The following is a 23,434-nucleotide window of genomic DNA, read 5'->3' on the forward strand; positions in this document are numbered from 1 at the left end:
TGATAAGTCAGCATTGAAGCAACATGCAAAATCTACAAATGCAGAAGTACTGGTATAGCCCAAAGAGCAAATTGGCTTTTAAATGGTGTATAAAAGAAGTAGTCAAGAAATAGTAAAGTTTTACAAGCCTGTAAAAAATTAAAGTACACCTCTGTTTTGAATTCCCTACCTAGACCAACTATGCACATAACACACATGCTGTAATTGTGAATGCAAGTCTTTCCGAATGCTCCTAGCATTTGCAAGTGCGTTCGAAAGTTTTCCACTGTCCAGACTTGAGCATTTCTCATTACTGATGACAATCTTTCTCTCGTTGATAAGGTAGTGCATCGCTCAGTGGCTTGACTTTGAGGGTAGAGAGCTCACAATGGAGGTCACTGTGGGAAAGAAGACATTTTTTCTATTCCTGCTGCATCTCTCTCTGAACCATCGCTCACCATCTCTTGATAATTTATTGCCTTCAAGCTGTGAGCTAAACCATCCAGCTGGGAGGACAGGGCTGCTAGGAAACTGGTGAGAAAATGATTGTGTTAACAGTGGTGTTATCTAGGCCTCAGAAGAGTACCAGTTCACTGGTATGTTTGGAATGAAGAGCTTTGTTTTCAGTGAGCCAATTAGCTATAAATAAATAAATAAATAAATAAAACATACGTTTTAACAGCAACATCTAGACCATCAACTATAATTGTAGTATAAAAGGAAGCAAATATATAAAGCAACCACTCTGAGGGACACTGTGTTAAGCCTATATCTCGCCTGTTTTGTACATTGGGGACACTGGGTGCCTTCAAGCTGTTTGGTAAATCACAGCTGTACCTGTCAAGGCAAGTACTGGAGCACTGGGGAAAACATCATGAGAACACTCAAATGATGTTTCAAAGATGCTGTGAGGACATCGAAGGAATGCTATTTCAGCATGTTAAGACGTTTCCTGCCAAACAGCTATAGGGTCATACAGCCCTCCAGGCACCATAATGTATCGAGATGGTAGAGCGAGTATCACTAGCACAATTTTTCTAGCAGTTGATTGTAATGGAGGAAACTGCACACAGTTTGCTGGACGTCAATAACACATGGACAGCCATTTTATGGGCCTTGCAATTACACCGTGTGCACTAGATGGTCTCTGTCCACTCTCCCTGCTGTGGGACATCACTGACCTTCAATGATTTCACCAAGATAGAGAACCTGTAAGACTCTTCTGTTGCCTGAAAGACATTTCTGCGTCTGTTAGAAATGTCCCAAAAGACCAGTCCTCAAAATGCAAGTCATCGACAAACCCATTACTGCTTTCAGAGCAACGTTTCGATATTTCAAATGGTGACATAATGAAATTACAACTTTGCAACCATTTCTTCATAATTCTTAACACAAACTAAGACACATTTTTTTTCTGCTGCTGTTGACCATTAAGGTTACATTTTATGTATTAATAAAACGAATAAGATAATACACAATTACCAGAACTAATAAGCCATAAATAGGTAAGTGTGTTGTGCAGTGTAACAAAAACCACACACCTTCACCACCTCTCCTCCATCCACCTTCATGAGCTGGCGAAGGTTCTGCTGGAGCAAGCTGGTGTTGGAGCGCCATTTCAGTAGACCAAGCAAATCCACTGCAGACACACGGAGAGAAAAGGAGAAAAGCACATTTACTAATTAGGACGCCGCTCTTATTACCATCAGAACTTTAATCCAGCTATGGAAGTAAAAGTAAATATGAAAGGAGCAAACTTCAACCTGAGATAAGTGACTGCCAGACCACCATGAGAAAGTGAGCATGTATTTCATTCGTCTTTCTTTTGTCAACAATGACTCTTTGTCAAAGATGAACTGCCACAAATCAGCAACATTTCAGAAATGTAACTAAAGCAATGATCTCTTGGGTAGTCATCCAAATCAAGTGGGCAATCTACTGCTTAAGACTTTAGCAACAACCTACTAGAGGTATTAAAAAAACAGCTCAAATGTGATGATGCTGTATGATATCATTGTAATTTGCCAAATGTCACTGTGTGTTTAGCTAATGAAGGGTTTTCTCAAAGATTTATGGAGCCAAAAAGAAAAATTCATCTGTATTTATTGGGCTTTCAAATGCAATATCTACTAGAACAGTGTGACAAGGTCAAGGCTTTGCAGCGTGTAAAAGAAATGAGCATTCCCAGACCAGGAAAAGCACAACATCGGTTTGTCTTTTTCCTCACATATCTGATTCAACCAAAGAAAAGCCGCCATTGACCTCATCTTACAAAATATCTTGACAGTAAATGTTTGAGACTCTGGCTCTGCCTTGCTTTACTTTTTCAAATCCACAGCTAGAGTGGGTGTGATGTGTGCTTGTCCATGCTGGACACTGGAGCTTTCCATGAGCTACCACGTTTTTTATCACTATATAAAAGAAGCACCTTGCTGCATTTATTGGTGGATGCAGCGAAGAAGCGTGTGCATACATTCAGAACAGAATTCAGACGGGCTTATTACTAATTACTAATTTCATCAGTCACAATAAAAGGTAACTAAAGCATTAATTTACATTCACGTTTTGCTGCTGTAGGAAGGCAACTTCAAATCTCATTGTTTGATGTTTTTCAGTGTTTGGCATAATTTGAGAATGCCTGTTGCTCTTTACATTGTGCGTAAATTTCTTGATGAATGGACTAAATGAAATGGGCCAAGATGACTTGGAACAGTCTGGTTCCAATGAGTTACATTAAAAGTAAAGTAGTTTTTTTCCTACGTCTATAAAGTTATCTTCTTGGAGACACGAGGTTTTCTTCCAACAGCAGCAATTTGTTTGCATCACCCTGATGTTTGTGACTAAACATGTGACAGGAGCGCTAAGAAAACAAATCACTAAAGGAGAAGAGAAGAAGTCTTTTTTTTTCCAGTACTGAAGGATTAACTACTTAAGTTATTAGGCTTTATTACACCAGAAAGGTGACTAAAAGACAAAGGCCAATATAACAGAAATTGTGCCCTTTTCCAAAAAAAGCTAAGCATATCAATCTACGCTCATAGGGCTCAGGCATTTTTTTTCTTTAACAGATTCCACAGTTCCTATATGGACATTCATGGCCACCCACTATAACTCACTTAGACATCGCCATGACAGTGAGCAGGACTGACATTTAAAGCTTCCACCAGAAATGAGAGGACCAAAGGGGTGTAAATCAACAGGACATTGGAGGTTAGAAGGAGCACCGTGTCCTGGCATCTTTTCAGTCGAGGCTGGTTTCCTCAAAAACTCACTGGCCAAGACACGAGTCTGAGCCATGGAATGCTAAATCAAACCTACTCAAATTTTCAACCAATCTCTCACGACTTTCTTCACCAAGATATGTCTCCTCTGACAGAAAAACAAACATACACCATGCCCCAAGGCACAAAATGAGGCTATAAGGAACTGATCAGTGACTTTTTTGTAGTTTTTCCTCCATACATACATCAATGTGACAATGTTCATTAAAAAAAGTGGTCATTTTATTAATTACCGCATGAAATGTAATTCCATTGGTTGAGCAGCAAAGTTCAGCACTAATCAGCTTCATTAGTATGTATTAGTTTGTTCATTAGTAAGCTGTGCACTACAGATGCAGTCACTATTTTCTTCATTCATGTATTGTTTAAAATAGTCTGAGAATATCAAACCGTGAACAGATTATTGAGAATAAAGTCAAATTAAATCATGGGCAGAGTGTACTGTTACACCCCTTTACCGGCATATAAAAACAAAAAAATAACTGACGTCAAAATACAGAATATCAGCTTTAATTTAAACATATTTACAGATAAGTGTAGGAAATGTACGAATTTTGTATAGTCTCCTAAATGGTGTGGAACGAAATCAACTGCACAAACGTTGCACAAAATGAAGGTCTACTATCTGATTGGAAGTCCTTTGCAATCAGTGACTGCACTGTCTGAATTCTGCAATGTACACATCACTGTGTGATTCCTCAGCCAGGAACTTAATGCAGCCTCGTTCAATTCCTTTGTGTTTCAGGGGTTTTTACTTTCAGCATTGTCTTCTGTAAGTGAAACACGGGCTCAACAGGTTTCAGACTGGCCAAGAACATTCCACGTCTATAACTGCTTCAATAGTAGGTTTCAGGTAATTGGTTTCATTGGTCCTGCCTACCAGGTAATTGGTCCTTGTATTCTACAAGCATAACAGTGGTATGAATCTTGAGGTAAACCTGAGATCATGCAAGTAGATTTTAAGACAACTGTGCCAACATCCTGGATAATGTTCTTGACCTCTTCAACAGTTTTTTTTTCCTTCCTTCTGGTACTGTGGTCTTTTGTAGTCTGCCAGCTATTCCTGGAACTTCAAACATGCTCGCTTAAACAACAGCAACAGACTTCGAATGACAATGGCATATGCAAAATTAACCCTACACCTTTGATAGCTTTCCTTTGCAAGAAAGACAGCTGTCCAACTATTTAAGGTCCCTTAGATGGATAGATGGAGATTGAATTGAACTGAATTAAAGTTAGTATGTTCACCTCAAAACCATGAGCTCAAGTACATAATCACAACATAAAGTGTTGCTGCCCAGTTCCTTACAGGCTATATTGTATGTCTTGGTAAAGAGTGTTTTGTGAATGGGTCATGAAAAATTGTGTTGTTGTCCCATTTATTTACAGACTGCAGTATATATCCATCCAGAAAGACCAAAGACCAAAGCAATGCTTCAACGCACTCATCTTACCATCTCATCCTTTTACACATCAACATGCAACATCACACATACAGATATCTGCTTTCTTGCAGAAATGTGAAATGTGTAAGGATGAATGTGCAGATTAAACATATGATAGTGTAAGAGCATGCGACAGGCTGTGAAAGCTTGTGAGAAGGAACAAGAAATAGAGAGAGAAAAGGAGCAGTCATGACAAAGCTGCCACAAAGGCAAAGGGGCAGAAAGGCCCTGTTTGTTCTTTGTTAGAACATGAAATCAGTCATAGTGTGGTAATGACCCAGTGAATTTCCTAAAAAATTGCTGGCATTGCTGCCTATTTGACATTTAAACTGACTCTAAACTAAACTCATGGCTTTGGTAGAAAGTGTAAAAGTTTAAATGTAGCTTATGTGCTGTTGTGACTGATTGCAAATTAGAGTAGGAATGTTATACACTGCTTACTATAGCATGCTGATTAAGGCAAGTGACAAAAAATACACTTGAAGCAGGTAACATACACTGATGTCAGGTAACATATACTGCCAAATCAACTAGAAGCAGTAATGTCAACAATCAACAAGGTATCGATGACAGACAGACGTCTTATGTCCTACGTTTTAAGACATTATTAGCACAAGCAGATATCGCCACATGATAGCCAAACATGAAACCGTCATACAAATGCATCTACACTCACAGACAAGTGTTCTGTTGCTGTCCTGCCTGGCTGCATTGATTTTCACCTGCTGCACTGGCATAGAAAACACCACAACCAGCACAGCTTAACCAGCAGGGTGCTACAGCTCAATATGCTAATGCGAGCATGTGTGCAATATTCAGCTATGCACCCTGTTTGACTCTCTCTCTCTCTCTCTCTCTCTCGGCACGTCTATAGCACAGCAGTGCTCTGGATGTGGTGAAATGATGATCAATGAAGCTTCATGAGGCAAAACTACCCCTTACTGTCCATGGCTGCAGCAATCCCACCTGTTTATACACACAGTTGACAGGGTGGAGCACTAAAACGTCATCAGCTGAGTCCTCCATGACCTCATTATCATGGCTTGTGTCTGTGCATTTGTGCGGGACGGCAACAGCAGTTGCTTCTCTTCATTATAACAGTGTGTAAACCATGGCTCTGAGTCTGAGGTCACTTAACCAGCAGGCCAACACACCCGCAGATTGTTAGTGTTGCTAATCAACACGTAGGTAGAAAAAGCGTTGTGCCACACATTTACAGAGCTGAAATGCCTGTAGAAACGGATTAGGATGCTCCAAATCACTCAGTCATCACATGCTCTGTACCTGAGGCACAGAGGAATTACAACATTTGCTCTGCTGCAGCTAATCAGGGTAGGCAGTAGTGACACTGGTTATGCTTTTAAATAAATACACTAAACATAAAATGTATACTTTTACTATTGATAACATCTGATTTCATTCATACAAAACTAAGCTGACAATAAATAAAAACAGCTTACATAAAATTAACTTACTAAAATGATTACAGTACACTGGCTAAAGTGGGTGCCATGAAATCCAACATCCTTAACAACAGAGTGGTTAGTCCAAGGCAAAAAGTACCATTATTTTTTATTTATACTACGTAATTTTGTCATTTCCACGCCCGTGGCTACAGAAAGCTGTGGCTACAGGTAGGTGTGCCTGCAAAAACTGTTTCCTGTACATCAAGTGAAGTGTTTTCAAGTAATATCAAACCTGTAGTGGATATGTTCTTGTTGTGCCCTCTCGACAGACAAACAGCTTTTTTGAAGTCCCTCATTAAAACCGTCAAATAAATCCATGTAGCCCATTCTTTCCCCCACTGTTTTATCTGCTGCTTCTCAAACTGGTTGAATGTGGCAGTGCTAACTTAAGCAGAAGAATGAGGGAAATGAATAGCATTTTTGATCACTGTTCTGTATTTTCATTATTATTATTCAGATTATTTAAGTGTCAGAATTGGCACATTTTAGTTCAATTTAATCTCCTAGTTTTTTTTGTCCTTTTTTCCTCTTTCACCCAAAAACGTGCCATTTTTGACCACTTTCATGAAATGTTTGAGGCTGAAACTGTGGTACATAGCTGGTAAAATTTACACAATCAAAAAGAGGTATTTCAATTCTGTCAATGGTTACTGGATGGGTTTTAACACCACCTTTATGACATCGAGAGGAGAAGAGAAGCGAAGCGAAGAGAAGAGAAGAGAAGAGAAGAGAAGAGAAGAGAAGAGAAGAGAAGAGAAGAGAAGAGAAGAGAAGAGAAGAGAAGAGGATAAGAACAAGGAGTTCAAGAGAGGGAGGGACTGGATTGCAGCAAAGCTGCAGTACGGTTTACTGCATTCAGTGTGTGATCAGACTGTAATGATTTCTACTCCTCTGTCTCTCCTTTCATCAAAGCCCAATCTCTCTCCATCCTTCCTCTTCCATTTTTTTTCAAGGCAAATCTAAAACATGGAATCTACCATCCATAAAAAGAGGGGAAAAACCCTCAATCCCTCAGCTTACTGGTGTAGTTAACCCATCTTCCTCTATCAGGTTTAGCAGCCCCTACCCTCTCTTTTACTCTCCTACTGCAGCTCACTCCAACAGAGATCAATTTCAAATCTTACTCCACACTGCACACATCCTATAGCAGAGGACCTTGAATCCACTTTCCTGTTCTGGATTTTATAAGTGTTGTTGTTAACTGAACTGCATATGTAACTGACTGGCTCATCTGCAAGCATCAATAAAAGGGTCATGCATATGGTCAAAAAAAATCAGCCAGCTGCTGTTACAGGGGCTGTAAGATACAGTTTAAAAAAAAAAAAGAAAAAGAAAATCTCTGTTCCACTCTGTTCTAAATGCTCTCTCTCTAAATTCAGCCCACTGGCTTACCTTAAAGTTCTAGGCAGCAGAATGGGTTTCCCCATCTTTAATAAGCCAGGTTTAGCTCAGCAGGGGAAAAGAGAGAGAGAGAGAGAGAGAGAGAGAGAGAGAGAGAGAGAGAGAGAGAGAGAGAGAGAGAGAGAGAGAGAGAGAGAGAATGACAGAACTAAAAGACCCCCCAACCCCCCCCGCACCCGCCCCCACCCCTCCTCCTACATATCTGTCTTCCTCTACAACCTTCTCTCTGACTGTCCTCATCTGCATCTCCTCCTTACAGCCCAAGGCTTATTATCATTATTGAAGAAAGTGAATAATAGACAGGGAAGGGAAAAGAGGAAAGAGAAGAAAATGAAAGATGCAAACTGGAAAAAAGTAAAGAGAAAGAAAAGAAAGCAGGTAATAGTAAGAGTGAACCTGAAAAGCAAAAATTCTCACAAATAAAGGAATCAATAATTCGTCATTAGACAGAAGGAATGGCAGATGAAAAAGGAAAGGAACACTGAGTGCAAGTCCATAAAGAAATACTGTTTTCTCACAGAAGCTTTTTCAGGGTGAGTGGAGCTCTGAGTATGTGTGCCTCACCGTTCTGTGTGAGCTTGGTGGAGCAGACCAGTGTAGCGATCTGGAAGGAGTCCTTGCTGATGGTGCAGTTGCCCAGGGTCGGCGTGCTCTTGCCTGTGGGGAAATGGCCCTTCTCCTCCATCTCCAGCTTGGTGGCTGGCAGGTTCAGATACAGTGATGAATCCTCCAGCTTCTTAGCCTCCGCCTGGACAAAGCAACAAAAAACACAAACAAAACAACACAAGACAAAACATGTCCTTAAGTTAGAAGAAATTACATTAGTTAAATAAATACAAAGAAATTACAATGAGTATGAGTCCCCTATACAGTACATTATGACATGAGAATCGTATTGTTATCTGCAGACATTTTCTTAAAAGAAGACACATGTTTATAGATCTGGAAGATATTTCAAACAGACATTTGTTAACGTATTAACTGCAACTCCAGAAAAGCAGAATGTTCAGGTGACGTTGGGCCACCATGCTAAATTGTCAGCATTTGATTGATTTTACTGCATTTGTAGCCCTGTAAAAGTAAATATTTATTATTTATAACTGATACTGCTAATGCCAGATGAACCTAACACCTGACAGACATGTAAATGAAAAATATCAGCTATTGGCATCTTCCTACAGTTCCCATATCAGTGCATCCTTAATAGATTGCATACAGAATTTGTTGTGAGCACAGTTTGTTTCCCAATTCTTAAAATTATTTTGGGTCAACCCTCTAAACTCCAGGCTTATTGTTCAGTAACTACTATGAAACTAATACATAGTTTATCTAGTTATGATTAATAAATTGATGTGTTAGGGCCCATGTGTCAAACTAGGCCAGCGGGCCACATCAAATTATTTTTTATTTTCTATTAATATTATTCCATTTCAACATGAGCTACACACTACAGTTCCCAGCACACATGCATACACTGCAATGCAATGTGTGCACCCACTGCCTCCCCAACAACAATCTATGGGACAGCACAACCAAAAAAAAAAAAAAAACTGCCAAGATTTTTAATATGGCCCTTGTAGCACTTAATTAGACACACAGCGGTGGGCAACCCAATCTGCAGCGCCCGGGGAGCAGTTGGGGGTTAGGTGTCTTGCTCAAGGACACCTCAGTCATGTGCTGTCGGCTCTGGGGATCGAACCGGCGACCTTCCGGTCACAAGGCTGGTTCCCTAACCTCCAGCCCACGACTGCCCAGGGCCAGGGCCAATGTACATATCAGAAGTGCCGTTTCAGATGTGGGGTCCCAAATGTTCTTGAGGATAGAAAAACAAGCCGTATGTGAAAGTACTCTTATTAATGCTGATTTATACATAAGCACTAACGTTATAACATCGACACCTGGTAAAAGAACCCAAATACCAATGTCTAGTCACTAGTCACCCAATTCAAAATCTGTCTATGTTAACAGCTTTGACTGCAAGGAGACTCCAGACTGTGCTGCAGTCAGGGGCAAATGAGAAAGGGAGGTTTAACACTGACCAGAGCAGACAGCACTTTCCCTCACACCACCATGTATTTGCATAGCTCAATGGGGATTTGCCCAGGTCAGGCTTTGCATAATTATGATATTTTATATGCAGATATGCAGAACTGAATGCACTAATAAAAAGCTTAATTGTTTAATGATTATACTGTGATGTGGGGTTAGGGCTTAAACAGCATTAGGTCAGCGCGATCAAGACTGACAAAGTCAATACACCTCTCACATCAGCAAGTATGCATGACATCTAGAAAACAATGGAATCTGTGTGTGGGGGGTGAGAGTGCTGTACCTTGTAGACGATGAGATCATGTTCTCCATCCCTGAGTGTTGTGCCATCATATCTCATCAGCTTCACAAAAGACAAAGCAAAGATCTTCTCTGATTTGTCTTTGTCTGCATGAACAAAAAAGAAACACGCATGAATCGGTATTGTGTCATTGGACCTGTGTACACCCAGCACAAATAGAGAAAACTACTCAAGTACTACTGGCTTCATTCTTTAAACAAAAGGGCTGTAAACAAGTGGACTCCCTGCGGGACGACACTGCAAAAACAAAACTTCAACCAACTCTAAGGTAATAACTACATACTGTGGGTTGTCTGAAGGAGTTGAAGAGAACTGTTTTCACCCTGATTGCTATATTAACATACATTCATGTTTATGACTTACTAGTCATGCTGATACTGAATTCTCTCATTATTAGTGGTGTAGTGCACTGACTACAACTGGATCAACACCATACTAAAAAAACAGTTTGACATAAATGATCTCCCATTCATTAGTCATTGTTGTTATAAATTGTAATTAGACATTTAGCATCAATTAAAAATGTAAGGGAAAAAAATTGGTGTATATCCATTCCAACTATGACAAATTAGCCTCTACTGTATATATTCACATATTTTGCAGCTACAACAAATGAATGCTTTAACAGAGCACTGACAACAGATCAATGCTATATCAGCCAAAACTCAGTTTTAGATACCTGTATCGGAACAAAACAAGATGGATCAGCACACACCTAATCAGTATAACCCCTCTTAGTATCTGTGGTTAAAGACTCAAGCAAAGCAGCTCATCATCAAAGACATCCACATGTGATGCAAGTGAACTAAATGGTCTCAGCTGAACCCAAACAAAGGAGCTGAAAAAGCTAGAGTTATATCTCTGACCCAATCACCAGGTTTGAATAATCCCAACTGAACATCAACAAGCTCAAATTTACACTCAGCAGGCCAGAAACCTCCCACAGTTCATCCTTATAAATCTGGCCTGACCACTGCTCAGTGACTGACCAAGAGCTATCAGTCACACAGGGAGGGCGAGGATGAAGAGAGATGGGATTACTCAGTGAAAGATAAACAAGCTGCTTCTTACAAAGAACTAAAGCTGACAGCCCAGTAAACATCAACAACCCAGCTACACATCTGGACCATTCCAGATTTTAAGGTTCCACATGTTCTGCTCCGAGGCTGATGCAGGATCCATCTCTCCTAACACGATCCAAGTCTATCCGCCAGCCAATTAGAAATGTTAAAGAACAGGGAGAAGGACTAAGTAACAGAAGCCACTGCCTGTCCACTGCAATACAAATAATAGAGGGTGCTTGAACAGATGCAACAGCAGCAGCCCTCACATGCCTGATAGGACACACAAAGCCATCAGCTTCTAAGACTGGTGCTTCCAGTGTGTAATAAAGGACATATGACATCTGGGAATCAGATGGCTCTCTCGCTTACTATTGTAGTCTTCAATTATTTAATTCATCTATATGAAGAGCTTCATTCCAAAATGTTATATATCCATTTGTAGCCATTTTGTATATAACAAGTTTTTGAAAATAATAACAGCTGTCAAATAATGACAAAGACATAATGCATTTTGGAACTTAGGAAAGTCTGAGGAAACCAAGAAAATTGCGGTAAACATTTATGTTGGCAGTAATTGAGTTTCTGTCAGTTAAAAACATTATGCAAATGGACTCCCGAGTGGCACAAGCATCTAAGCGTTGGCCCTATCATTAGGAGATCGCGAGTAAGATCCCTGGTGATGCTACAGCCATCCATGGCCGGGTGTCCAAGACAGCACAATGGGCCTCCCTCTCTCTGATTGGGTAGGGTGGCCCCCCTTCTGCCCCAATCATTCAGCATGACGCTAGTCAGCACAGGCGTCTTGTTAGCTGACGTAACAGAACTGGCAGTTGGCGCTTTCCTCCAAGTGCGCTCGGCTGTTCAATGATCTCGGAGGAAGCCTGCACTAGCCTTCACCCTCCTAGCACTCATAGTATCATGTGACTGGAGGAGTCCTAAGTCTAAGGGAATGAGATTTTTGTTTTAAAAGTACTGTGATGTTTCCTATCAAATTAATAAAAATTCTGTTCATAAAAAAACATTCCCAGCATTGTTACAAGAAGGGGTCAGGGTGTAAATGCTGAAACATCACTTCAGAAACAGAGAAAGGGCACTAAAGGCCTAAGGCCCAATGACATGCCATTTATTGATCAAAAGCAATTTGTGATTATTAAAGCTATAATGTAGGTCAAAAGGTATCCAACACTGTGTCCTCCACCAAACTGCACCTTGGAGAGGGGGAGAGTTTAATCTGAGGTGAAACTGTCAAAAATTGTGAAAAATTGCTCAAATTCTCTCAAACTCTGAAACAAACTGCTCCCTGGGGAACCGCAAATGTCAGCCTTCCAAGTCTCTACAGCCTTCAAAGACACTGCATCATCCAGCACAAAAATCCCCAGAGACTGTACACACAACCAAGTTACACACACACTCCACTTCCCTATCCCTATTTGCCTCCACCTCAGCACAGCACTACATGCACCTGTAATGGTCAGCAAAGGCAGAGGGGCCACAGAGGTCACAGAGAATCCGCTGTTAACGTGGTTACAGAGGACAGTGAGGCAGGGCTCTCTGCTGTCTGTCACATCGATAAAGTTCAGCTGTATCTCAGACTGATGCAGGACATGCAGAAAGCAAGACACAGAGAGACAAATGGAGAGCAGAACCAGGGGAGGGAGGGAAGGGGGGAGAGAGACAGAGAGAGAGCTGGGAAGAAGAAACAGCCTCTTTGGACCTTCCCAGGCTCTACTGTAGATGAGATGAGCTGGAGTCAGAAGGAGAGAGAGCGTGTGAGTGTGAGAGAGTGAGAGAGAGAACCACAGGGTGGAGTTCCTACAGTTTATTCTCACTGACACTTCAGTACCAGTCAGCATTATGCAGCACTGGGCAAAGAATTAAAAACTCCACCAAGAAAGGTCTACAAATTTGGAAGAGGAAAGAGAACATTCTTTGTGGACGAAATGCTGGAGAATATTCTACCTCTATTTTCACTAAAGCTGGGTACTGTTAATGAAATTTAATATAATAATTCCAAATGTCTAGCAATATCACATTACTTGAATATATTTAGTCACATACATTTAGTATATTTAATACATTCAGTCCAGTTTCCACAGATTACAGGCCACTATTAATATATCTGTTTTTTGTATTTAACCATTTGAAGCACTCAGCAAATGTTGTAAATGTATATAACGCTGCTGTTGGAATAAAAATCTTGTATCTGCAAAATGGTAACCTTGTAGTAAAAGGAAAAAACATACTTTACTTTTAATGCAAGTTAATGGAACCAGACTTTTTGTCCAAGTAATTCGGGGCCATTTTTTCTGGTCCATTCAGCATTGATTTACACACAACATAAAAGGCAACAGGTTCTTTCAAATTTTGTGCTGCTATTTTAAGGACTGGAATGATTTCAGGCATAAAAGCTCTAACTATCAACATCAGTAAATCTGAATCAATATTACCATGAGAGACAAAGGCAAGTAACTGTAAGAAACTGTATCCTACCCCAGCACTGTTATTCCTAAAATATTATACCCTTACAACCTCACTTAAAAGCATAAAAAGAAGTCTTAGTTTGTTAAAATTATCATACTACAGTAACACTGACTCTACTGTTGCTGTACTATCCAATCCCAAGATGGTACAACACATGTAAAAAGGAGCTGTCTGACCGCTTGCGTATGTGGGTGGGTGGCAAGGCCCGAGGAACAGCAGTGTTAGTGTGCTCTCCGCCACCTGTCTGGACTAATTGATTGTTTTACATACGCCGCCCTTCACCAGCCACCCGGCACCAAGCAAGCCACCCCTCTCCCCATCCAAGTGCTGCTAGCAGATGGAAAGGCACTTTTGCCAGGGCAAGGTTTTCTCTCCCTCACACATACACAACCTGCTCTTCATAAATAAATACAATCACACAAGCACATATACTGTACTTTCAAGTACACATTCCCTGCCCTACATGCTCATGCATGTACACAATCACACACATCCAAACACAGAAACCCCGTCTTGCTAAGCGTCTTTACCACATCCCTCTAACAAGCGCCATCTCTCAACCCATAAAGACTCCAGCCCAGCTCTCTCTCTCTCTCTGTCACTCAGACACACACACACACACACACACACACACAGACTGCTAATCTGGGAACTGCTTCCGCTGAGCTCCAGAGCAACAAAAAACTAAACCAACGGCCTAGAAACAGCACAAACTTCAGCACAAGAGAGGATCAAAAAAGGGACTTGGGTCACTTTCTGGTCTTCTTTAGCAGTGATGAAAATTCAGCCCACTTAATCACACCACAACTACCTTAGAACTCAGAAGGGGAATTATGGTCAGTGAGGCTCAAATTCACTACACAACAGACCTGAATGGCTGAGTCACAATCAAACCCATAGTCCAACACTACAATAGTGCCAAGCTTTTGCACAAATCATTCTTTAAGCATGGTAAAAACTGGAACAACACAAAGGCTTTTGTGGCTTTAATACGTTGTGCTGCTGTCTCTTTATGAGATCCCATAAATTCAGTCTTTTAACAGTTATGAGGTGTTAAAAATAATTTTTATAGAAACTTGCAATCACTTAAAAGGCGCCACCCTCCAAATTAAGGGCTCGACTTCACAAGAAAACAAAGAGAAGCGTGGAGCTTCCATTTCAACTCTAAAGTGGATTCTGAGAAGGACGGATATGCTTCACATCTTCACATATTGTTCATCTAGGGAATCAAATATAACTTCAGAGTCATGTGAACATCATACTACCAATACTACCAGTAAGATTTGCTCCAGTCAAGTCAACAGTAAACTACAGTGGACATCAAATAAGTCAAAGGGTGTAGGGTCAAGTATACGGAGAGTATGTTTATTTGTGATCAAGTGCTACTAGATAGGTCAGAGAAAATGTGCAATTAAATGTGAGAAAAAAATCTATCATGACAATTCTTTCCTTAATAAGAGTTTGGCATAGTATGTACATTTTGTTAAACTTTCAAACTGACCTTTTAAATTTCTAGCTCATGCAGTCCATATGCAAAAACAATGAAATGTCTTTGCCATTTTCAGTGCTTGTCCTCAAATCACTTATTATGAACAATATGTTGCTGCTTTCCAGCAAGAGTAGTTAAAATGTGCGTTTTTCCACACACAATCAGTTGCAAACGCAAGCAAGCCCTTCATACAGACGACAAAACCTGTGTGTGTTCTTGCTAAAAGGTTTGTCGAAAATGTCAGCCTGCTTAACATCATAGCACTACATCTATGAATTAGACTGAGTCACTAATTATAGTAAAATCCTTCTTCTTCTTTCGGCTGCTCCTTTTAGGGGTCGCCACGGCGGATCATCTGCCTCCATCTTGCCCTATCCATTGCCTCCTCTACTTTCACACCAACCATCTCCATGTCCACCTTCACTACATCCATAAACCTTCTCTGAGGTCTACCTCTTCTCCTTCTACCCGGCAGCTCCATCTCCAACATTCTTTGCCCAATATATCCACTATTCCTCCTCAACACATGTCCAAACCATCTCAACCTGGCCTCTCTGGCTTTATCTCCAAACTGCTCCACCTTCACTGTCCCTCTGATCTGCTCATTTCTAATCTTGTCCAGCCTTGTCACTCCCAACGAAAATCTCAGCATCTTCATCTCCGCCACCTCCAGCTCAGCCTCCTGTCTTTTAGACAGAGCCACAGTCTCCAAACCGTACATCATAGCAGGACGCACTACTGTCTTGTAAATCTTCCCTTTCACTCTTGCTGCTATCCTTCTGTCACACATCAGCCCTGACATCCGTCTCCACCCACTCCATCCTGCCTGCACCCTCTTCTTCACCTCTTTTCTACAGCGTCCATTGCTCGGGGCGGTTGACCCAAGATATTTGAAGTCATCCACCTTTACGACCTCTACTCCTGGCATCTTCACCTTCCCACCTGCCTCCCTCTCATTCACACACATGTATTCCGTCTTAATTATAGTAAAATTAAATGCACAAATAAAGAACATGCATTGTAAACTGGATGCACTGCTTATAGACATTGTTCTTGCAGATTTGTAGCATGGAAATGCTGCTGGTGTGAGGAAAACTGACTGGAGTAAAGCAGAGGCCCCAGCAGTCTGCAAGAGTACGCTATAACCTTAGGCAAAAAAGTGCGAAATGCAGCCTAGGTGGAATGGAAAAACACTTAACAGTTAAGTTAGAAACTGAACTGACAGTCAATGTGTGTTTATGTGTGTACAACAAACGAGCTGTGCATCAGTCATGTCTTTGAGGCTGATAAATCACAGTCCCAGTAGAAATTATCAGCAGTGTGACATGGCAGCTATGCTACAGTCAGACTGCCATAATGCTGAGTGTTGGAGGAGTTTTGTGTTTTGAGTGGCACTCACAGTCCTGAGACGAGCGATGTTTGAAAGTGAAGCGAAGATGACTCCTGTTTACGTCTTCAATGGGTATTGCCACCTAAGGGAGTGGAAAGAATACAGAAAAGAAAAATAAATATTTAAGATCACAAATACACACACACTCTTGGGAGTGCGTCCCATACTGCCCTCTCAGACTGTTTCTGCGTTTGCACACACACACACACTCACCAAACCCAAGAATAATAATGGCCAGATAGTCTTCAAACATACTAGGCTCTAAAGAAAGAATGAATATTAATATTTGTTAAGAACTACAGACATAAAAATAAAATTTAAAAAAAGGCTCACAGCACACAGCACAAAAAGTAACCTCAACCTGAAAGGCCTAGTAAAACACAGGGGTTTGAAGAAGGCATGAATATTAATAAACACTGAGACACAAGCCGTATTTTCTCTGTATGACCTTTGTGGTATGCCATACTAAGTACTGAGAAAATCTTCCCACAATGTTCTTCTCCTGTGTGTGGCCTTCTCCTGTGTCTACCATTTCTTGGCCTAGTGTTTGAAGCCAAACGTCTGTCAATTGTCAGAGAATCTGGTGGGCTTCACTGCACAACATGGCAAAGAATCGCTTACTTTGACAGAAAGGGGCCATGTGAAAGTGATGTCAAACCAGTAGCTTCAGTATTTGCAAGACGTGTGTAGCACAATTGTCATAACCATGGAAAAAAAGACCCATGTGAAACAAAGCACTATGCCAGTCATCAAAAACTCAAGGATTATTTACTATTTAATAAATATTTGAAATAAAACTCCAATAAAATTAAAATGTGATTCCTTGAACTTTTTTCTTCAGTCTAGCAACAATATTAATATTTAATATATATATATATAGTGCTACAAAGCTCAATGTTATCACGCTGTGCAATACAGGCAACTACTTTCAAATGTTTCTATCCTGTCAAGACTACAGCTGGGCAATTTAATGATATTTAATCATAGCTGCAATAAAATAATTAGTCCTATTAGTCCTGCTTGACTGGATTTAGTAGTAGAGCGGCATGAGAAATGTGAAAGTTATTTTACCATTATTTAACCAGGGTAAATCACATTGAGATGAAAACATTATCGTAAAAATCTCTATTACTGTATTTATAGTTTTTAACATTTTTTTAACGTGGGACTACTGGTTCTCATAATACCTCATAGTGACGCATAGCATGCATAATGAAAAGTGAAAACTGAGCCCAATGTGCATGTACTGATAGCCAGTGATAGTGCAAACTGTATTACTTTTAATATCAATTATTTAAAAGATGACAAAAATGTTAATTCTAAGTGTCACTTATTTACATGATATCACCTTTATCTATCAATACTGTTTAAATGAAGACTTGATATCTGTATCTCCAAATATGCTGAACAAGTCTAAACTTTCATGGGGTGTAATCACTTCACATATGACTGTATATGGGGTCAGTCAGGCTGGAGGTTACGGAACCAGACTCATGACCGGAAGGTCGCCGGTTCGATCCCCAGAGCCGACAGCACATGACTGAGGTGTCCTTGAGCAAGACACCTAACCCCCAACTGCTCCCCGGGCACTGTGGATAGGGCTGCCCACCGCTCCGGGCAAGTGTGCTCACTGCCCCCTAGTGTGTGTGCTCACTAGAGTGTATGTGGTGTTTCACTTCACGGATGGGTTAAATGCAGAAGTGAAATATCCCCGTTGTGGGACTAATAAGGGTCACTTAATCTTAATCTGTATGCCTCATTCATGCCTGTATTTCAGATAATCATTTTCTTATGATTACTTATGTTTAATTACATACACCAAAAACACAAACACACATGCTCAACCTTCTCTTCACAAGCCACCACCACACTGAATCTGAACATGTAACTACATATTCAACTATAACACCTGCACAAGTAGAGATGCATTCTGTTTTCTAAGAAGTGCAATGAACAATGCCTAATTAATCATTTCAAATGATCACTTCTGTGAATGTGTAATCGTGCTTTAAAGATCAGAGAGCTGCTTTACTGAATGTTCCCAGGGTGAAGAACAAAAAGGCTGGTGAAAACTGGTGAGAGTTGTTTTTATGCACCAAATATTTAGCATTCGTCAGGCATCATCTGTGACCAGGTTTAAAAAGCTGCTAAAACCAGTTTTATTTAGCTTAGTGCTCCTGTTTTTATTTCAAATCTTATTTTATTCATTTTATTGTTATTTTTGATTCTCCTTAATTCTATTTTATTAATTATATATTTATTAATTTTATTTTATTATGTTATTTGTTAATATTTCTTTTTTATTACTTCAATTTTATTAAACACTTTGGGCTATTGTTTAGATTTTTGCTTTTATTGTTTTACATACATGATTTTGATATTTTATTAAAATTTACTGAGAGGCACTTTGAGCTGTAATTATTATTATTGTTTCACGTGATTTTAATACAAAGATGAATGTGCATATTTCATCATGTAGCCTCTTTTTACTCCGAACTCTCCTGTTTGTAGCAGCGTAGTAGTTCACTACAATGACCCAAACTCACCTTGATGGTCTCAAACCAGCGAGGCTGTTTGACCTGATAGTAAATGACAGACTTGTACTCCGAAATCCCTTCATCTCCAGCACCAGGGAAGATCACATTCTGCGGAGAAAATATCAACGCTAAAAAATGTATTCAACTAGACCATTTAGGCTGACGTTTATCCTTTTACAATGTGTTTGCGATTTGTATATAAAAATGTACAATTTAATTTTTTAATAAAACATGAAATTTAACCAGCTGTCTTGTTTTCAATCATGCAGAAAAGATGCATTGACTTTCTTTTACACTGGGTATTCATGTTTAATTAAGCAGATTTAATTTGTTTCACATGACCTAACTTTGCTGCTATTTCTAATTAAACAGCAAGTTTCTGATGTCTAGACCCACTCAGACCCAATCTGTTCTCCTTCTTAGGCAGAATTGAATAAGAAATACGAAAACAGAAAAATCTATCACTCCTGCTGGAAATCATATGTTCTGACAGGCCTAGAATACTGATTTAACTTCGACTGCAAGCCCTTTACGTCAGCACAGCCTAAGAGATCAGTGATAGAAAAGGATAACCCAATAATCTACCAATCAGCTCTCTTTAAACCACTTTAACCTGTCAAACACAGAGTCAGCATGTGCCCTCTTTCCGACTCTCTCTCACACTCTCTTTTTCTCTCACACACATACCCACATTGTAACACTTCCATACACCTTCCCATCTAGCCCTGTCAATCCTCACTTAGGTTTGAGCTAATGCTTTCAGACAGGCACCAATTACTCTAACTGACCAGCCGTCCAACAGGAAGAGGCCGGAGGTCAGAAAGACAGAGGGATGGACAGACAGATAAACACAGAAAAACAGACAGATGGAGAAAGAACAAGAGGGAGAGAGAGAGAGAGAGGAAGAAAGAGAGAGAGAAAGGGAAAAAGGGGGTATGTAAGGTTGACAGAAGGAAGGCAGATGGTTTAGCGGAGTCATGCTTAAAGTGAACCTCTTTATAGGGTGGGGGTTGCAGAGCAGACAGCTCATCTGGCAGACGAGAGAGTGTGAGTGAGAGTGCATATGTCTGTTAATCTGTAATGATGCACAAATTTAACTATATAAAATATATATTGTGGTTTGTTGTGCACCACAATCCAATACATAGTGAACAAGGAATTTATTATTATTTATTTTTATTGTTTTTCCAAAGTCCAATCACCATTGGAAATCCAGTGAAATCCACCTGAAATCTAGCTGTATTCAGTTCATAGTACATACTGTCTCACAACTCCTGTATGTTAAAAAAAACATTTATATTAATACGCATGTCATCTGTCTGTGTGGGTGACCAAGTATGAGAGAGTGCATGTTTGAGTGTGATCTTCAGGATCCCAAACCTCTAATCTTTTGCCATCCTCATCATACACTGACATGGTCACCTCCACGTTTTTGGGCGTGGTCTTACTGCCCTTATCAAAGTCTCCTTGGACCAGGGTCACATAGATGTCATTACGGACGTCACCTAAAAACAAAACAAAAACCTTACAACTCCAAAGTAAAACAAGAGGTAGATGTCACAAATGTATCACTAAAGGAAATAAAAAGAACATATACAGATTTCCACTTCGAAATGTGTTCAGTTCACACCTGGCATGATTATCTCAGGAAAGCCCATTTTTCGAGCGACTGCAGTAGAGCGGTCTACCAAGTGAGGGAAATCCTTCCGGATCTGATGGATATCACCAGGCAGCAGCTTCAGTGTGACCCATAGCCCTGACCAAGGAGGGAGGAGGCAAACTTAAATACACTCACATCACACATATGTAAAGCACAACAACATGCAAATCCATACTATGATCATAATCCTATGTACTGTGAGTCCATGACTTGACGTGGTTAAGAGTGGCTTGAGCTTTTTTTTATTTCATTCATGTCTTTTAATCATAAAAAGCCTTTATTTAATTAATAAAAAAGCCTGATTTAGTTTAACATCCACAAAACACTGAGGAGGGTCATAATGCTGAAAGCATATAAGACATTTATAGGGTGTGGTCACAGTTGGCAGGACTGGTTCTATTACAACAAACCCTGATGTGATTCCTCTGTTAGGGCAGTTTGTTAAAACAAGCGGGAATGCTGCCATGTGAACCCTGGTGCGCACCAAATAAATGGACTGAGACCCCTCAAGGATGTCAGTGTCTCGTCTGCTTCTAGATGCGCGGCTTGTTTGAAATATGAACGCAATACAGAACAAAATGTCTAAATGGGCCAAACACAAAATGAACTGTCAGCTCCTTTCTACACATCATCTTCCTACAACAGAGCAAACTCTGATGATGCTTCAACATGTGCATGTGTTCATAATCTCTTCATGAGCTCTGGATCAGGAAATAAAGAATGGATAGTTTTGGTATTAAAATGTATGAGAGGCACATTTGAAGCCTTTACATTTTTTTTTTAAAAGGACTTAATATACACATCAATTATATGATATAAGAATGCTCCCAGATTTCAATGATTTATAAAAGCAGTAAGACACTTAAGGCCATGTGGCTTAATGAATATCATAAGACATAAATAAAGTAAAACCCACTCAGTTAAGCCAGAGTACAGCATGATTAAGAAAGTTCATAGGATATTATACCAGTGATTGTAGCCAATTATAAAACGGACAGCTCTGATCCTAAAATCTGATCAGCTGAGCCGTGTTTGAAGCTGCTGTAAAATTGATATATGCACACCTATGACTGCCTCACAATAACTGAACTTTGTATCACTATGCCACAGCACAGAAAAAAACCCTTGTTAATGAAATAGTCTTTGACTCTCATGCTGCTTGAACGGGCCACCGAGTACACTGACGAAGTAAGATCACATTTATTGTTTAAACTGAGGGCCTGGCAACTTATGTTCTTGACTAGAATTAGGCTGGCAGATAGCAAACATCCCAAATAACTCCATTATTAATATCACAGACTTGAATTAAAGTACATACGGTACGATTCTCTTTAAAATGGCAGTACGAAAATCTAAAAAATGCCACTTGAATGGATTATATGCTTCAAATGTTCATGTTTCAGTTAAAAATAGCATCAAACCCAGGCTGAATCTCAAACGGCTCTGTATTACCTAAATAGTGTGCTAGCTATGAAAGTTTTGAAATTCCAGCCTCTACAGTCAAACAGTGCATCATTTATCGAGAACTGATGTATCTGAGTACCAAGTGACTACATTTTGTACCACTGACATGCAGGAACTGGTATTTGCATTCCTATGTAGTGCACTATGTAGGGAGCAGGGAGCCATTTGAGACTCAGCAGTTCTCCCCATTCAGCGGTCCATGGTTCCCTGGCAAAAACACCATACTCTACAGGAACTACATTTCTTCCCGGAATACTTGATGTGATTATTTTTAATAATAAATTATTTTCTGAAAAAGTGTGTATTTTAACATATTTTATGATTGCAGCAATAAGCCACTTGAGCCTGTGCTTTACTGCGATTTTGTCACGGGAAGGGTGAGAGGGAAGAACACCCATACCATCATAATACCACTGTAACCCACAGCCTATCGTAGCTTATTGCTTTATTATGCATCCTAAAGTTTATCCCATCAGTTAGGACTTTTTTGTAAACATGATTTTTGTTTACATCCAAACCATTTTGGTTTGATGTGAAATGTCAGTGTGAACATAGAGAATCAAAGCGAGACTGCATATGTTCTGCTTTGGCCCAGACCAGTGGACCAGAACTACAAATGTGAAAGCACCCTTCATGACTGGTAACCTTCTATATCATCACTGCTGCAAAAGTCAAGGTAGTCAAAATCACAACCACTATTTATGCATTCCAATTTTGCACCACTCATAATGACAAAAATAATGATGAACAGATTGTTTATTTGTTTTTTTTTACCCAATTATTTCGCCAATTTAGTCATCTTCAATTCCTTCCGCTAGTTAGGACTCCCCCAATCACACAATACTATCAACACTAGGAGGGTGAAGGCAGCACAGGCTTCCTGCAAGACCTGTGAAGCCTGCCACCGCATCTTTACTGCTACTCACGCAACGTCACCAGACAGCTGAACGTACTCGGAGGAAAGGGCCAACCGGTTCTGCTATGTCAGCTAACAGACGCCTGTCCTGACCAGCATTGCGTTGAGTGATGGCGAGAGGGGGGCATCCTACCCACACAGAGAAGATGGCTGTAGCATCACCAGGAATCGAACTCGTGATCTCTTGATGACAGGGCCAATGCTTAGACGGTTGCGCCACAAGAGACTGAAAATAGTGCTGAAATTTTTAATCAGCTTTACTGCAAATTTACTGAGGTGAATGAATGAATACTGAGGCGAAACTCTGACCAAGTTATTCCACCTGAATCTCTCAGACACAAGCTAAACAGCTATCAGCTAAAAAGCACTCGGTTTCACAATACCTCTACTTGCAAACTTCTTTGAGAGCAATTAAGAAGACTGTATTAGTCTGCTGCCAAAAGAATCACGGTGGGAGATTTAGACATATTTGTTTGCATTTTTTACATGTCTGATACAAGCCTCAACAAGT

The 23,434-nt window shown here is 40.1% G+C and overlaps 1 protein-coding gene across 4 annotated transcripts in view; it reads right to left on the reverse strand.

The window, feature by feature from the left end:
• Window positions 1-23,434, reverse strand: part of dock1 (dedicator of cytokinesis 1) — a 312,984-nt gene that overhangs the window by 213,534 nt on the left and 76,016 nt on the right. For all 4 annotated transcript variants that reach the window (XM_017701249.2, XM_017701241.2, XM_017701234.2 and 1 more), the window contains exons 13-19: window positions 20,514-20,639; window positions 20,264-20,388; window positions 18,893-18,991; window positions 16,356-16,428; window positions 9,905-10,008; window positions 8,137-8,320; window positions 1,521-1,618 (exon numbers count right to left, since the gene is read on the reverse strand). In XM_017701249.2, the coding sequence (XP_017556738.1) occupies window positions 1,521-1,618; window positions 8,137-8,320; window positions 9,905-10,008; window positions 16,356-16,428; window positions 18,893-18,991; window positions 20,264-20,388; window positions 20,514-20,639 (809 nt within the window). The remainder of the gene's footprint in view (window positions 1-1,520; window positions 1,619-8,136; window positions 8,321-9,904; window positions 10,009-16,355; window positions 16,429-18,892; window positions 18,992-20,263; window positions 20,389-20,513; window positions 20,640-23,434) is intronic.

This window comes from Pygocentrus nattereri, chromosome 13 (genome assembly GCF_015220715.1).
Source record: "Pygocentrus nattereri isolate fPygNat1 chromosome 13, fPygNat1.pri, whole genome shotgun sequence".
In the NCBI taxonomy this organism is placed as follows: Eukaryota; Metazoa; Chordata; class Actinopteri; order Characiformes; family Serrasalmidae; genus Pygocentrus; species Pygocentrus nattereri.